The sequence below is a fragment of the Typopeltis vanoorti genome, chromosome 3 (genome assembly GCF_054136105.1).
Source record: "Typopeltis vanoorti isolate ZY-2024b chromosome 3, IOZ_Tvanoo_1.0, whole genome shotgun sequence".
NCBI lineage: Eukaryota > Metazoa > Arthropoda > Arachnida > Uropygi > Thelyphonidae > Typopeltis > Typopeltis vanoorti.
The window spans coordinates 170,337,894-170,354,376 of record NC_143551.1 but is presented as its reverse complement, the minus strand read 5'-3'; the positions used below and the strand labels follow the sequence as shown (position 1 = coordinate 170,354,376).

The following is a 16,483-nucleotide window of genomic DNA, read 5'->3' as shown; positions in this document are numbered from 1 at the left end:
CGAGCAGTCTGAAAAGCAAACTTTCGTCAATTTTTAACTGGAGATGTGCAAAAATCAAAACATACCTGCATTTTCATGCAAAGTTCTCTCCTCTGTTTCACCAACTTTGTTCATGATATTCCTATTGACAATATTCATTCATATTTATTTTTGAATTACTCTATACATATTTCTAACAGTGAACAGAAAACATATGCAAGCATCTCTTGTAATATAAAACATGTCTACATAGCAAATATACATTCTGACTTTTCGTATCGGACTCGAATAAACTCGAACTATTCTTCTCAAGATCGCCTTTTGCACGCGGCCCAGGCTGGGCTGTTAGCTAACCACAGAGAGAGCGCCAGCAGTGTCTAGGTCGAAACAGCATAGCTGTCGCTTTTTGGCGGCCATAATGTGATCAAATACTAGCACACCAAACTTGTACGTCATTGCAGTAGGTGAGGACTATGATGGATGGTAGGTCAATGGTCCGAGGCCGATGGGAGGTCCCGAACAATGAACAAGAATAAAACAACTCTGATGTGCTTCAACCTCACTTATTACGGGCTTCCAGCGTTTCAAATCGTCACTAGTGAAAGCAGAAGGCGCGATTCAACCGCATGTACATTCTTTGACCGTTTCTCTGAAAGTGACTATAATAGTGAAGCTCATGCTAAAATTAATATTATGTGTATGCTTTCAAGTTATGGACTCTATTTTTAATTTTTTTTTTTTTCAGGTTAAAACTTGGCATGCTCCGCCAAAGTGGCAAATAGTACCCAGTTTTTAATTTATGATTCATTTTCAAACAACAAAGCCCTAAATTTGAAAGAGAGGGGATGGTTTCAGTGATTTTGCCAGTTATTACAACAAACAGTTGTTCTACCAATGTTATTAATGCGCATGTCAAAGTATCAAGTATTAAAGCTTTGTAATATGAAGATGATTATTATTTTGTTATAATTATTATTATTCAGGACTGCCATGGAATTACTGAGAATCATCACAGGAGGTCTTTTAATTACAGAAATCAAATTTCAATCGTATCAGATTAACATTATTTGAATATCATAAATTACTCGTTTTAATATTAGAGTTTAATTTATACGTAAATTGTAGATTACCAACAAAACTGTATAAAGTCATACTTTGTGAATCTTTATACACACACACATACATTTTTTTTAAAAAAAGCTACTTATATAGTTTAATGGAGAAGAATAACGAATTTGCGATTATTTATCCCATATAGAAGAAAACAAATATACTAAACTTATTGTTTAGTTAGGCGCTATCTTGATAGAGAAAGAATGGAACTTTAGAACCTCACTTCAGCTAAAATATTTTATAAATTAAACATCGAAATGCATTAATTGGAGGAAGCAGGACAGAATAAGCGATGTACAGATGAATATTTATTTCGTCATTTACAAAAGCAAATCAAATAAATGTTAATAATAATAATAAGCAGAAATTAAACTATTTCTAAATAATCTACTACGAATCCGCAGATATTTGTGACATCTGTTGTAAAAATCGAGCCAAACAACTAAATTAAAATTCCAAAATCACTGATAATTTACAAACGAACATCTTTTAATATTTATTTCATAAGTTTCCATTGAGTAATAATGTATACATAGAGGTCGCTCCTGAATGAACTGTTTCTTTATTGATCAATAACTTAAAACGCTAAAATATTAAGGAAAAATTTTAAATAAGTACGTTGGATGCGAAACCGAACTAGAATGAAAGTTGGTTTCGCTCCGCAGTTTCAACTGCTAAATTATAAATTATTATTAAAACTGTTAATGCATACCAATTAATCATATCTGTCAGTTACTAAATAGGATATTTAATGGAATGAAGTATATTTTAAAATTATCTTTAAATCAGCGTATTTATTAAATGGGATTTCACAACACAAATTTCAGAACTGTTAAAACGAAAACATCGCTATTGGGTTCAATGATCCAAAATACTTTAGGAAGATAGTAAATACTTATATTATACAACCAATTGTCTTCAATTATCATCTCTTATAAGAGATCAAGGTGGGTAACATTTCAACTGTACTCTTAACGATCACGCTGAATCACTCTTAACGATACTATTAATTTTATCGTGAATTTTAACATTTCAACCTATTTGACTTTTACAAAATATATAGCTCAAACTTAATACATATTAAAAACAGCATTTTGTTTTAAAACAGAAGAAATTATATTCAAAAAAAAAATAATTAACATATCCCGAATATTTTTTGTTCCTCCAAAATTTAACCGATGCATATTTTTCAATATCCTAGCAATATTAAGGCGGAAAGGTTCACAAACTCTACTTTCTCTAATTTACTTTAGTGAACAGAGGAATCTCTAAAAATTGTCAGTTAAGGTGACAAGGAGAACGCCTCAAGCAAGGATAACTATTTACGAAGTTGAAAAAGTCCGCGTATTCTTCAAGGGCTAGATGTTGCATTACCCAGAAATAAGCCTAATTCTGTTATGTGCCTTGTGCTAATGATTTGAGATCAACAAAGGACCCTCGGAGAAGAGTCAACAACGCTAACAAGCACGTCTAACGGCTTTGTACAGACAGAGCAAACATAGACTCAATGAAGAATGCAATAAATTTTTGAAAGATGTTTCAAGTTTTACTAGTATACCCTGTCTACAAAGCTACAAAAGCAAATTCTAAAAATAAAAAAAATAAAAAAATCCTCAGAAACAGGAAAAAAAAAACAATAACTTGATTTAATTTTAGGGGGGATTATAGTATAACCCCCCTAAAATTACTAATTAGGTAAATAAAAATTATAAACTACTGACAGTAGTTTAAAAGTGCTGAATTTGAGAACATTAAGCTTGACATTTATTACAAGTTCTCCATATTATAACATATTAACGTTATTCATGTACGTTATTCATATACGAAAAATGCTATTCGTTAATATGTCTGATCGTTAACATTATCAATATATTCTTCTGAAAACTATTTTCATTTTTCATTTCAAAATAATTTTTAAAGCAAAATACTATTTCTGAAAACTAAACTAACATTTATTATAAGAATTATAAAACTTTTTTAAGCGTGAAACCCAACGCACCGTTAGTATATACTGCAACTAGAAACTTTGTTAGACCAACTTTTAAAATAATAATAATAATAAATAAAAACTGTACACTTATTTTGTATGTGTATGGATGATATACTGGTTTCATTTTTAAGCCATGCTTTCTTGGATTCCATATATATATTCATTACATTCTGCTGTGTATTCGATATAATATTGCAAAGTCATATACAATTTTTAATCGCAAATGGAATTGGTGTCAGTTTCTAACGAACGTTTTCACTTATTTTTTTTTTAGACAAGTATTTTGCAAATTATTTATGTGAAACACAATTCCTACTATTTGTATTTCTTCCCACTTTCATTGCTTAAGTTTACATTATACAATAGTACCAACATCTAAATATGCGAAATCCCATTATGACATGGTGTACGCACTCAAAAATGTGCAAACTGACAAATAAGATGTGTTTCACTAAATAAAAAAAAGAAAAATACTCTTTTTTCCCCTTTTTTTTTTAAAGAACAGCTCCAAACTGAGGGAAAAAAAAAAAAAAAACTACTCAAGCAATGAGCGTAAAAGTGAAAAATGAAAGCGCTGCTCATGCAGCAGTCAACAAAATCTCCTGAAGCTTATTTCAATACTGCTATTTTTGTGGCGGCCCCTTAAACCAATACTGTATGAAACAGCACTTGAAAGGCGCCTTTGAGAATTTTTAAAATTATCGCTGTTATGAAATTTTAAATGAAGTGATTCCGTTGTCAGTCTCCTAAACTATAGTATCTTCAATGTCATCGTGCTAAATCTGGTTACGAATCAACGTTTATTTATGGTGAGGATCAAGGTAACTAGTTCCTTTATATGAAACACCATCAAGCACCGCGACATCTGCACCTCTTCTCTATGATATGCTTTATTGTTTCTAGGAGATCCGTTGAGTTGAAAAATGAATAAATCCAAAAAAATAAATTATTTGAATTTCAGTTACACACGATAATCGGAATTTTGCCAAGATGTTCAAAGTAAACTAACTGATGGTACCACGACGAAGTGCCAAATATCTGACAACACCACAGGAAACCGACAATGTTGCACGAGGGCATTCGCAGGCTTGCTCTTGTCGGCTGCCAAAGAGTCGTCCCACAGGCTTCCCGATCGCGCGAAATGTCACTTTGAGTACGTCACTAGACCTTTCATTTATCTTGGCCTCACAGCGCGCCCTGTCAAGCTTTCACCACGAGGTCGCGGGAGAGTTCTAGCATTTCGTTCATAAATTTTTGTACAACAGGAAAAAATAAATAAATGTATAAATGCTGTTTTACAAATCCCCACAATTTGTAAGTCCCGCTGCTAGGCATAAGTTTTAAAATTGATTACGGCCAAAGCAACAAAGAGTGAAAAAAAAATCGTTATAAATAAAACTAACCTGTTTTTTCCTTGATTTCACAAAGTACGCTGAACAGTGCCGGCTTCATACGATGGCAATTCAGTGTGTGTTTCCTGGGAAAATACAAACAAGTTGAGATCAGGAGATGCACAACTGAATGTTTAAAGTTTCGTCATTTGCAACATAAGTTCTCGTTAGGGTTAGCAAGCCTACAGTTACACCTCATTCTAGCCGCTTACCTCGCTTGAGCTTCGTCCAGGCTTTGGTCGGTGATGTTCATAATCTGTTGAAGAATCTCCGAGATATCATGTTTCCGTGTCTCTTGGTCCGGTGGTGGTTGTGGATTATTAGGGTCCACGCCATGTGGCTGCTGCGGCAGGCCATACCCGTGCTGGGGCACAACATGACCCGCCATGCTGACGGAGGGATGTTGAGAAACGGGGTGCATCATTCTTTGTTGATCGTCCATGCTCCACACCACCCTCGCCTAACAGGCACAAAGGCGTGCGTCTTCGGCTAGCGAGGGCTGGATTGCTAGCCTACACTCTGTAGCCAGCCGCAACCGTCTCAGCACAGCACACCAACACAACCATCCATAAACCTGCACGTACTACACATGCTATAGTAAACCAACTGTAATTGAGTGTTTTGATTGGAATACTTTTGACGGACAGCAAGCGGCTCCAGGGTGGGTTGAACGATAATGCCAGTCAAGCCACTTCGCCATAAAAGATGAGCGTATGCCGCGACGACGACTACGTCAGGCATAAGTTCAGCCAATCAGATGCTGCCATCCGGGTCACATTTCAGTCGTGGATAGCTGTCAATCATGTCTCAAACCCAAAGAAACCAACGAGTAAAGCTCCGCCTTTCAAATGATTGATTACAACCGGATTTTCCGGTACAACTTTTGGCGCATGCTCCTCTGAAGACAAAGCGGTCTGCAAATTTCTGTAATGGCTGACAGTAGCTGTATGAGAGTAGACAAACAGCTTGTGATGAGAGCCGTGAAAGTGTATTACGTGTGTGTGTAACTGTGCACCTGAATGTTTGGTGCCTGTTGTAACCAATGTCCGGTTGTGCCGAAAGTAGTGGAAATGTCTTTAACTCCCTTCATTTGCTCTTTTTCTCAGGAAAAAAAGGGAGATGAATTTTGGACCGCATGTGCAAGTATTCTTTTATTTTCATTTGAATTTCAAAACATTTTTTTGTACTACATTTTGAAGTATTTATATTAATAAAAAAACATTTTTAGAGTTCTAGTGTAGTTTTTCACGAAGAAAGGTATTTTTGTGTTAATACTAAACAGTGTTAAATAGCCGCTTAATTCCTTCAAGGTTACTTTTTTCACCCTTCACATTCCCATTCCTTCCATCCTATCTCATGTAGTCAAAACCGAAATGCATAATCTACTTAGCAACAACTAATTGTGCGTCTAGTTTACCAACGCAACCTTCCTAGGAAGATCACCCGAGTATTTGCGTTTTGAACTGTGAATTGAAGCTCACAGTTCACATCAAGGGCATTACTATCGTTTAATGCCCTTGCACGTCTTGAGAATACTTGAAACCATACTCGCATGGATTGTGGTGTTTATTTACCTTCCATCCTTTCCATCGAATCCTTAATACTCAGTGTTATAATGGAAATCGTATCTTTCCTTCTCCTAATAAACAAATATGATTTGCAGGAATGTTGGACTCCTTGGACGTCCTCGGGTAATTCAGTCATATCCGCTCCCATTGCAATTTTTTAGGCCACTGCCTCAATAACATTGGCAACTAAGATGGCAACAATGCAATGAGATGCTAAACTTGCTATACTGTGATGGATTACTAAAATTGATTCCTGACTTCTGTAAAGCAATCAAGAATTATTCACTGATACCCAAAGAATGCATTTGAATAGTAAAACGATGCTGACAAGCAGGGAAAATGGAGTTAATAAAAAAAAAAAAAATCCTTACTTTTTTTAAAAAATTCCTCTAAGGGAGTAAGTAGCCCCAACCTTTCAAAATTGGTTAGCAATTTGTTTTCACCTTTGTCATCAACAGAAGATTAGTGCAGCCTCTAGCCAGTATATATAGCCAAAAGTGGCACAAGAATATGGCAGACCACTGCTGCCATCTTGTGTTCCTAATCCTAGCTAATATTACTGTATGTGAATGTCATGTGGGTTCGACTATTGATTTTTCTGTAGTTCCAGTTTTAAAAACTCTACTTACTTGCACCAAAGACCGACTGACTCAAGAACTGGCTTAAAGAAGTTTCTTTAGGCCAGTTCTTTAGTCAGCAGGGCCAGATTTGTGCATAAAGCTAGACAGGTTATAGCCTATGGTCTCATTACAAGGGGCGTCCCCACCTTAGTATAGATAACTTAAAATTTACTTGGCAGAAGTCCTCTAAAGTTATGGCTTAGGAGCCACAAAAACCTGAAATCTGGTCCCACTAATCAGTAATGAGATAAGTTATAAACTCTTCTACTAGTCTGGTGTCATGGTAGTACCACAAGGCTCTATAGGCACTAAATGTTATTATGTTATGTTAAATGTTATTATGAGACCTTGGCCCTCCAAAAGGGCCAAGGTCTCATTGTGGAAGGGCACACAAGCCGCCATTTTCACTACTAAATATTTACATTTTTATCATCAAATTCAACAAGTATATCACTACATGATTAAGCTTACATTGTTACTAACTTCCTGTCAATAATTTTCCTCCAGATTGTCTTATTTTGTCAGAATTTCAATGTTGTCAGATCTTATATTTCACTATTCTAACTGCATCACTCCACCTAGCAATTGGTCTTCCTTCAGGTCTTTTTTCCTACCATTCTGTTATTAATTACTTGTTTTGCCAACTTTTCCTCTCCCCTTCTGTTTAAGTGACCACCTCAGATCAATTATGTTCACATGTTCTTGAATGTTGATAATATCGATACCTTTCTAATATCTTTGTTTTTAATATGATGCTGTCATTGGTGCTATCTGTTCACTTAACTAATTTTCTCAAAACTTGCATATCTCTTGTGTCTAGTCCTTGAATAACTGTTTTATTCTAAACCCAACTGGGGCACTCTCTTTTAGTAGCTGCAAGTGTAATATTTTGGTAAATCTTTATGAAATATAAATTTATTCAGCTGGCACTCAATTGCTATTCTGTTGTCTATTTCCACAGTTAATTTGCCATCTATATTAAAATTATGCCAAAATTTCTGAAATATTTTACATATTCTATTGATTCTCCATTGAGAATGTAGTGATGCTTCCTAAGCAGCTAATTATTGTCACAATTTGTCTTTTTATTGTTGATCTTCATTCCAGACTTATTACAGCAGTTATTAAGTTTAGTTAGAATCCTGAAGACTCATAGTGGATTTATTCAGGAGTCATCTCATCATATCATCTGCCTGAAGTAAAGAACTGTGTTGAATACCTTTTAGTTTTGATATCAGATTTAATGCTACTTTTCTTCATAATGTAATCCATATTGATAATGAATAAGAGTGGAGATAGTGTGCACCACTCCTTTTTTATATAAAATAATAGGTCTGGTATGCATTCTATTGGTAGTAGAAAAAGTTGATTAAAATGACACCATAATCGTATGTCACGTGTCACTGTTAATAATGGTGCTGGCAAGCCATACCACTGTATACCGTCCATCCCCCCCCAAAAAAAAACACAACCGTGCACTCTTGTATCTCCACCTTTATATCAGTGTTCATCCACCTCCTCATTCTAACTGCTAGCTTAAAATGAATTATATATTTATACCAAAAAAAATAGTTCTAAAAAACAAACTATATACAGACGTGTAGCTAGGGTGGGGCAGTCCACCCTGAGCGGCACTTTGAACCTTTTTGAACTTCTGCAGTTAATTCTAAAATACAGTCTCAAGAACTCATTTCCAAATATTGTAATATTACTGCGAATTTTCCTCACAATTGCTGTAAGTGTTTCTAGTTGTGAGAGGAGTTTTTCTAAATAAAATTAAGAATTACCTACATTACTATGAAATAGACTTTGCCAATGTCATCAACGATTTTGCTAACAGAAAAGCAAGAAAAATAACAGTTTAGAATGCTGAAATTAAAGTTTTACTTATAAAATAAACATAATGTTTTAGTTTATTTATTTCCCTATATGTCGTCTTGACTTTTTGTAGTATTTTTGGTATGTATTGAGAGGTGCGGTAAAAGTTCTAGCTACACTACTGACTATATATATATATATATTGCTCTCTGTAATGTTCTGTTTACTCCATATAATTTTACTGTTCTGAAAACTTTTTTTTTGGCATCTTGTTATGATTTTCCAAATCAACAAGATTTAATTATAGATCTGTGTTATATCCTCCATAATTTCCCAACTATTTGTCTTAAAGTGAACACCTGATCTTATAATTACTCTTTGTCCTGATCCTAGTTGTTGTTCTTACCTGAATTTCTCTTCCAGAATTTTCTAAGGCTCTACTCAAGTACGTTTCAGTAACATTTACTTGGAACACTCATTAGGGAAATTCTTCTTTAATACGCACATTGTTTTATTTCCCTCTTTTTCAGAGATGAGTACTTTGTCAGTTTAGTGGACATCTACTGTCATATGGAATTCAGTCTTCTAACCAGGCTTGCTGCATTATGTAGTGTAGCCACTAAGTTTTATACCTCCATATTTCAACATTTCTGGTCACATATCAAATATTTCAACTGTCTTTCCACATTTCAGGTTTCGGATTTTTTTACTGCCTCAGGTATTGATATATGTATTTTCTACCACTGTTCTGTCACTATGTATCTCATTTATCATGATGTAATTACTCGACATATCCAAATATCTTAATTTTTCAGTTTTTATATCATCGTTATTACTATGATTCCCCTTACACTACTCTTTCCTCCATTTTTAAGCTTTTATTATCATTATTATTATTAGCTTCTAGAACATTTTTTTTAAAGGCTTCCCGTGACTGTGGTGCAACCACTTTTACATGTAGCTTGTTTACATTTCCCCCTGTATTCTCTCACGGCATCTGACTTGCTTCCTCGATATTTCCAGTATGCTTGCTTCTTTTCAGGGCTGCCTCTCTAACTTTTTGAATCCACTATAAAATTTAGATATTTTAATATCCAAATTCAACTTCACAACATGCCTTCCTGGCTGAATCAGTCATGTTTTCTTCATAGTTTGTTAGTGAGTCTTTAAGTTAGGTTTTACTTAACATTCTTTCATTTTTTTTTTTTTTTCATGAATAATATTTCTATATTTATGTGTACAGTTTGCCTCTGAAAGCTGATCAACATTTTTTCTTCATTATTTATTCATATTCTATTTATTATATTCATATTCTACTCTAGCAAATACAAACTTGAAAGACTCTTTTTAGAGTCAGTAGCAAGCCTAATCATAATAAATATGGTTGTATTAGACTTCCCAAAATAAACTTTAATTCTTAGGCATCCTGCCCAACATCTAAGGCTAGTTAACAGTATCCATGGAGGGTGCCCGTCATTGAACTTTAGTCTTAATTTATTCTAATCTAATTTCTTCCACCTATTGTTTCTTGTATGTTATTACAATTTTAGCATTGTATTCCTGAAGATGTCTCTGTGACTGAGAAGAAATTGAAATGAATAAATATTAAACTTTGTTTGCTTACAATTGGATAAAGGATTAACCCAAGAATATAATTTCATGGCATCTTTAATTTGTAGTATAACTAAGTGGAAAAACGTTCAACATCTTGTCTTTAATCCACAGTATTTTATTAAAAAGTTGTGACACCTTTTAGCTACTTGTATATTTCAACCTTGGTATCACTTCTGGATCTGACTCACTGATGAGACCTCAATAAAGGTCGAAACTGGTTGGGTAGTGACCCTTCCCATAATGCATAAGGATTAAGCCAAGAACATAATTTCACGGCATCTTTAATTTATAGTATAACCAAGGGGGAAAACTTTTGGCATCTATCTCTAATGAAATTTAAATTTTGCATTTTTTTTTGTTTCATTGATAAGATTAAAAACACAAAAAACTTCAAATTGGAAATCTGAAGAAATAATTAGTATCATTTTGACTTTCATTCCTCAAATCTAGATTTCCTTCAGTTCAGTTACCCTAATGGTGAAGTCTTTTTTAGGTGAGTGTCATGCGCACAACTCTGATTCATCCTCTTTACTGATTCAGCTTGGAAAGATGCAAAGAATTTGCTGTTAGCAAAGTATATATCCAAATGGAGTGCATATCCACCAGAATTCCTGTGAATGTTTTTTTATTCTCTCAACATACTTGATCATGATTAAAGACCTGGATTTGAGTTTATCTAGGATGTGAACAGTTATTAGGGATTTTCAGTTTATGTGAATTTGTCATTCTTGTATGGAGGTGGCAGGGTTTTAGCTCTTAAACTCAGGTTTTTTTATCCTAGGGAAACTAGTGCAACATGGTCTTAGTTGCATCTGACTAATACAATACATATTATCCTAACTTTGATGTTTTCCTCGATAATGAGTCTTCCAGCTATATTTGTAAATGCCACATAATTCTGGTCATGAATTGGTATGCAGTTATTTTCCTATGTGACACATTGTCAACAGCCACTCTCAGCTTTGGTACTAAAAACATTTTCTATGGGTGATTATGAAATTTCTACTCTCTTTGCTTTGGTGTAGGTATCAGATATTCCTTTCAGTTTTCAACTCATAGCATTTACTCTGTGGGAGAGGGGAAAAAAAAGAAAAAAAAAGTGTTCTTTCTGGCATGAGTGTGTAATTCTTTCTCCCACCTGAAGTTCATCTTGAATTGCTTTATATGCAAATCCCGGTTCTCCAAAGAGTATACCGAGTCAATTCACAGTAAAAGCAAATGGCAGAGAACAAACGATACTAAGTGTTGTGTGATCAACTTTGTGGAATTCAGATGAGATTCCTGTGCCAGAATCTCTCGACTCTATAAACTCAATCACATCACCCTCCATTCAGCCTCTTCTGCCTCCTATCTACCAAAACCTCTGTGGATTACATTTTCTCAATCACCCACCGCTACCTGATATTATCTTTTTTGTTATCTAGCTTTGTACCATTTTTAAAGTTTCCTCATCCTTTTGAATTCCAGGTGATCAGATTTTTATGCAACAGTCCAGATCAAGGCTTTTCTCACCATTGCAGTAATCTGATGGGTAGTCCTCACCATCTTTACAACATGTCTTTTGGATTAAAACTCCCTGTAGACCATTACACTAAGATCTCTTGCCTCCTCGACTCCAGCAGTCTTACCAATAAGAATACATTTTTTTTTTTCATCTCTGAATCCTTAAAGCTTAAACTTTATGCTTAGTTACATTAAGCTGGCATCCTCATTAATTCACACTTTCTTACTTATTGAAATCCTCTTGAAGAGCTACCACATCAACATTATTTCTAATAACTCCCCCCCCCCCCAAGCTTTGCATTATCTTCAGACAGCTCTATTTCTCCTCACTCCACAGTATCTTAGCACATGGTCCCTTCCATGATACTCTGTTCCCATGCACTTCTAATTGATATGTCAGACTGCCAATCCACTCCACCAGCCAGTTTTCTAAACCCATTCATTGTGATGTAAATATCAATTTGTCATATAGCAGTCTGTCAGATGTACCATATTTGGATCAGTGATGTGCAGTATACAACCACTCCCTATCAAGTCCATCCTGCCTTCTCAAGATGCATCTTGTTTAAAACAGAGAGATTGGTACTATTACTGAGCATCCCTACTGTCAAAAAGAACCTCATGGTAACATTTTAGGAGGCTTTGTAATCATCTGGGGGTGCTTAAGGGTCAGGGGATGCTTAAGGGTCAAAGCTGTATAACTGAGAAGAGACCTCCACATAGCCTTTAAAGGAATGCGGAGAACCGACCAGGGCTTCTGACCTAATGTCCAATCCTCACCTTCTCGTGGTGCACCCTGTTGGGTATCTACTTTGATACTGAACGAACGAGGATGGGCTGGCAATTTGGGATTTAGCCGACCAAATTGTATTCTTATTGGTTAAATCAAAATAAAAAATGATGGTACAACATGACAAAATTTCATGCCGGCTGGGGTGTCGCCCGGTTAAACAAGGCCCCCGTTGTTTTCGCCAGGGAACCAGGGCGAACAGCGAAAAGTCAGCTACTGGAACAAATCTGAAAATAAACCCCAACTCAACATCACCAGAGTTAAAGATCGGTACTATCAACGTAAGAAGCCTGAATGGCAAAGAAATGGAGCTAGCTGAGGAATTAGATAAGTACCAGATCGACATAATAGGGGTGACTGAAACAAAAAAGACCAAAACTGGTGAGGTCTTTCTGAGCAATAAATACAAAATGTTATATTCAGGCAATGACAATCAAGGAAAAGAAGGAGTAGCCATAGTATTCAACACAAAATACGAGGCTAATCTTCTTGAATGGCAGTCAGTCTCAAGTAGAGTAATGTGGGCAAATATGAGAATGGGGAACTGGACAATGAGACTTATTTGTGCCTATGGTCCCACAGAAGGTTCTACTAAGGTAGAAGTAGAGGAATTTTTTGAGGCTTTAGAAAAAGCAACTGACACAATGAAAAAGGAAAAGTTGGTCCTTGTTGGGGATCTAAATAGTAGAGTAGGAAATGATTGTGAGACATACAAAAATATTTTGGGAAAATTTGGAGAAAAGAGCAAAGCTAATAATAATGGCAAATATCTGTTGGATTTCTGCTCAGGACATGGACTGGTTATTACTAACACCATGTTCCAACATAAAAATGTGCACAAATTCACATGGAGAGAAGAGGCTAGGAATAAGAAAAGTCTCATTGACTATGTTATTGTTGATAGTGATGTTTTCTCCCTGGTGCAGGACACCAGATTGTACAGAGGATTTGAAATTGGAAGTGATCACTATTTAGTCTTGAGCAGGATAAAATTGAATTTCATATTGAAAAGAATAACATGTAAGAAAGTTTTAAAGCGAATAAAAGTTGAGCAGCTCTCTGATGTGAACTGTAGACTAAAATACAGAAATATTATTGAAAAGAAAATGAAAGAGTTTGAGAACAGGAATCAAACCTTGGAGATTCAGTGGCAAACTCTGAAGGAAACATTGATTGATTCTGCCAGAGAGGCATGTGGTGAGGTTGTGTGCAAGGATAAAAAAATCAGAACTCCCTGGTGGACACAGGAAGTTAAAGAGGCAGTGAAGGAAAAGAAGAAAGCATATCAAAAGTTCCTGGCAAATAAGTCAGCTTTTACTCTTACAGAATACAGAGACAAATGTAAGAAAGCTAAACAGTGTGTAAAACTGGCTAAACAAAAGTCATGGGAGGACTTTGGCAAGAATATAGAAAATAAATATCAAGAAGGTGGCAAAATATTCTGGAGGTTGTTGAAGAAGCTTAGGAATGGAGGAAAGTGTGCTGTAAAAGGAATTAGAGATGATAAAGGTGAAATGAAAACAGGAGAAAAAGATATCCTTGAAGTATGGAGTAATTACTTTGAAAAACTGCTAAATGAAACAAGCAGTGATGACAGCACAGTGGTAAAAAACACTGACCAGGCATGCAGTCAGGAATACATATCCATACTTGAAGTAGAAAAAGCCATCAAAGGCTTGAAATGTGGAAAGGCAGCAGGAGTAGATGATATTCGACCAGAAATGCTGAAGTATGGTGGTATAAGAGTCTTACAGTGGCTGCACTGCATAGTTCAGAAAGCCTGGACAGAGGGACGAATTCCCGATGATTGGAGTAAAGCTCTCATAGTACCCATATATAAAAAGGGAAATAAGACTGAATGTGAGAATTACAGAGGTATTTCCCTACTGAGTGTTCCTGGCAAGATCTATGCAAGTATACTTGAGAAACGGTTGAGAAGAATTGTGGAAGAAAAGCTTGGTGAAGAACAAGCTGGATTCAGGCCAAATAGAGGCTGTCAAGATCAGATCTTCACTTTACGACAAATAGTCGAGAAAGCATGGGAATATAACAAAGATCTGTATTTAAGTTTTGTCGATTTGGAAAAGGCATATAACAAGGTGCCAAGAGAGAAGCTATTCAATACGCTGCAGTTATATGGTGTCAATGGGGCATTATATCAAGCAATACTTAGTCTTTATTTGAGTTGTGAGTCAGCAGTTAGAATTGAAGGAAGTTCAGGAAGATGGTTTAATGTTAAATCTGGTGTGAGACAAGGATGTACATTATCCCCTCTGTTATTCATTATCTATATGGATCACATTATGAAGGAATGTGGTATTAAACCTGATATCAAAATTGGAGATGTTAATGTCAGCTCTTTGCTTTATGTGGATGATGTTATACTTCTAAATAAATCCGCTACAAGTCTGCAAGATTCTCTGACTAAATTGAATAGCTGTTGTAATAGATATGGTATGAAGGTCAGCAATAAAAAGACAAAGACAATGAAAATAGGCAGAATCATTGAAAATGTCAACTGTGTTGTGAATGGAGAACCTGTGGAACAAGTAAAACATTTCAGCTACTTAGGCACAATTTTTACTGAAGATGGTAAACTAAATATAGAAATAGACAACAGAATCAGCAAAGCTGGTATCGTGGGAAGTCAATTGAATAAATTCATATGGAATAAGAGAGAAATTAGTCAGAACACTAAATTAGCTGTATACAAGACTGTGTTCAAACCAATTTTAACTTATGGATCTGAGAGCTGGGTCAGAAGTAAAACACTTGACCAAAGACTAGAGACCGCAGATATGAGAGTCCTGAGAAAGATTAGAGGCGTGAACAGATGGCATCAATGGCAATATCATATTAAAAATGAGGATATTAGGAAAGAACTTGACATTGTCAGCATCCAGGAATGCATTAGCAGAGCTAATCTCAGATGGTATGGTCACTTAAATAGAATGGGAGAGGAAAGATTAGCAAAACAAGTGTTCTCTGCCAGGTTGGCAGGAAAACGACCCAGAGGAAGACCAAGATATAGGTGGATTGATACGGTACAAAGTGCCTTAGATGATAGAAATATAAGATCTGATAATGTTGGAGTCTTGACAAGTAACAGACTGATTTGGAGGAAAATTGTAGATAGGAAGTTAGTAATGATGTAATTTTTTCATGTAGTACTGTCATATCCTGTACACCCCTTGAGGGTACATGGCAGGAATTTGATGATGATGATGATGATGATTGTAATCATCTGGATCCTGTTTGAAGGAAGGCCAGACATTGTTGAGGCCACATTATGATATGGAGGCTGAATATGCTCTGTATAGACAATGTGTCTGAGAGTGTCTCCTCCCACTGCATGTTCCCTTGCTCTTTTTCCTCTTGCAGGAAAAAGAGCGAGGGTTGTTTTCTAAAATAGAAAACAACCTCCTTCAAAAAAATAAAATAAAATAAAAAACCTCAAATTAAAGAAAATAATAAAAACCTTGAAAAAAAAAATTTTCCACATTCACTTTACTTCACCAACATTTGTGGCATAAACAAATGATGTCAGGCATCACCTACAGACATCCAAATGCTCTCCTATTTTTGACTGAACCCCAAATTACTGCCTCCCAAAAAAACCACTATACTTTAATTGTCCATATTACATTCTGTATGGTACCTCTGCTTTTGTGTGGTCTGATATTCCTTTAAGATGCCTAAACGTGAATGTCTTCTGTGACTTAAGATTTCCTTTTGTCATTATGTATTATTCATCTGCTGTCTTTACTGCCAGGACCATTGTTATGGTATATGCCACCCACAAACAATCTTTATTTTTGCCACCTTCCAAACTTGCCGCTCCTAGGCATCGCCTTAATTGCTAAGAGGGTTACTGCTTTCCCCTCCCCCCATTCTGAAGATCATTGCCATTTCCTGCAGTCCAACTACCCTAATAGTGAAGTTCTCCTTGGTGACTTTTGACAACTCCAATTTGCTCTCTTTTCTAATTCCAGTGACCAAGCTGAAAGAGAAGTTGAATTATTTGAGCAGTGACTTAAATCAAATTGTTGGTCTACTAGTCATAATACCTGACTTTCACCTCTGTCTCACCCAACACT

At 35.6% G+C, this 16,483-nt stretch overlaps 2 protein-coding genes across 7 annotated transcripts in view; one reads left to right on the top strand and one right to left on the bottom strand.

The window, feature by feature from the left end:
* The window catches only part of LOC150108742 (pre-B-cell leukemia transcription factor 1-like), a 457,214-nt gene extending 452,108 nt beyond the window's left edge, over positions 1 to 5,106 (bottom strand). For both annotated transcript variants that reach the window (XM_090416205.1, XM_090416206.1), the window contains exons 1-2: positions 4,686 to 5,106; positions 4,486 to 4,559 (exon numbers count right to left, since the gene is read on the bottom strand). In XM_090416205.1, the coding sequence (XP_090272331.1) occupies positions 4,486 to 4,559; positions 4,686 to 4,915 (304 nt within the window). In that variant the 5' untranslated portion in view covers positions 4,916 to 5,106. The remainder of the gene's footprint in view (positions 1 to 4,485; positions 4,560 to 4,685) is intronic.
* Positions 5,107 to 5,411: 305 nt separating this feature from the next.
* LOC150108741 (uncharacterized) overlaps positions 5,412 to 16,483 on the top strand; it is a 189,706-nt gene continuing 178,634 nt past the window's right edge. For all 5 annotated transcript variants that reach the window (XM_090416198.1, XM_090416193.1, XM_090416190.1 and 2 more), the window contains exon 1: positions 5,412 to 5,612. The gene's annotated coding sequence lies outside the window, so the exon portion shown is untranslated. The remainder of the gene's footprint in view (positions 5,613 to 16,483) is intronic.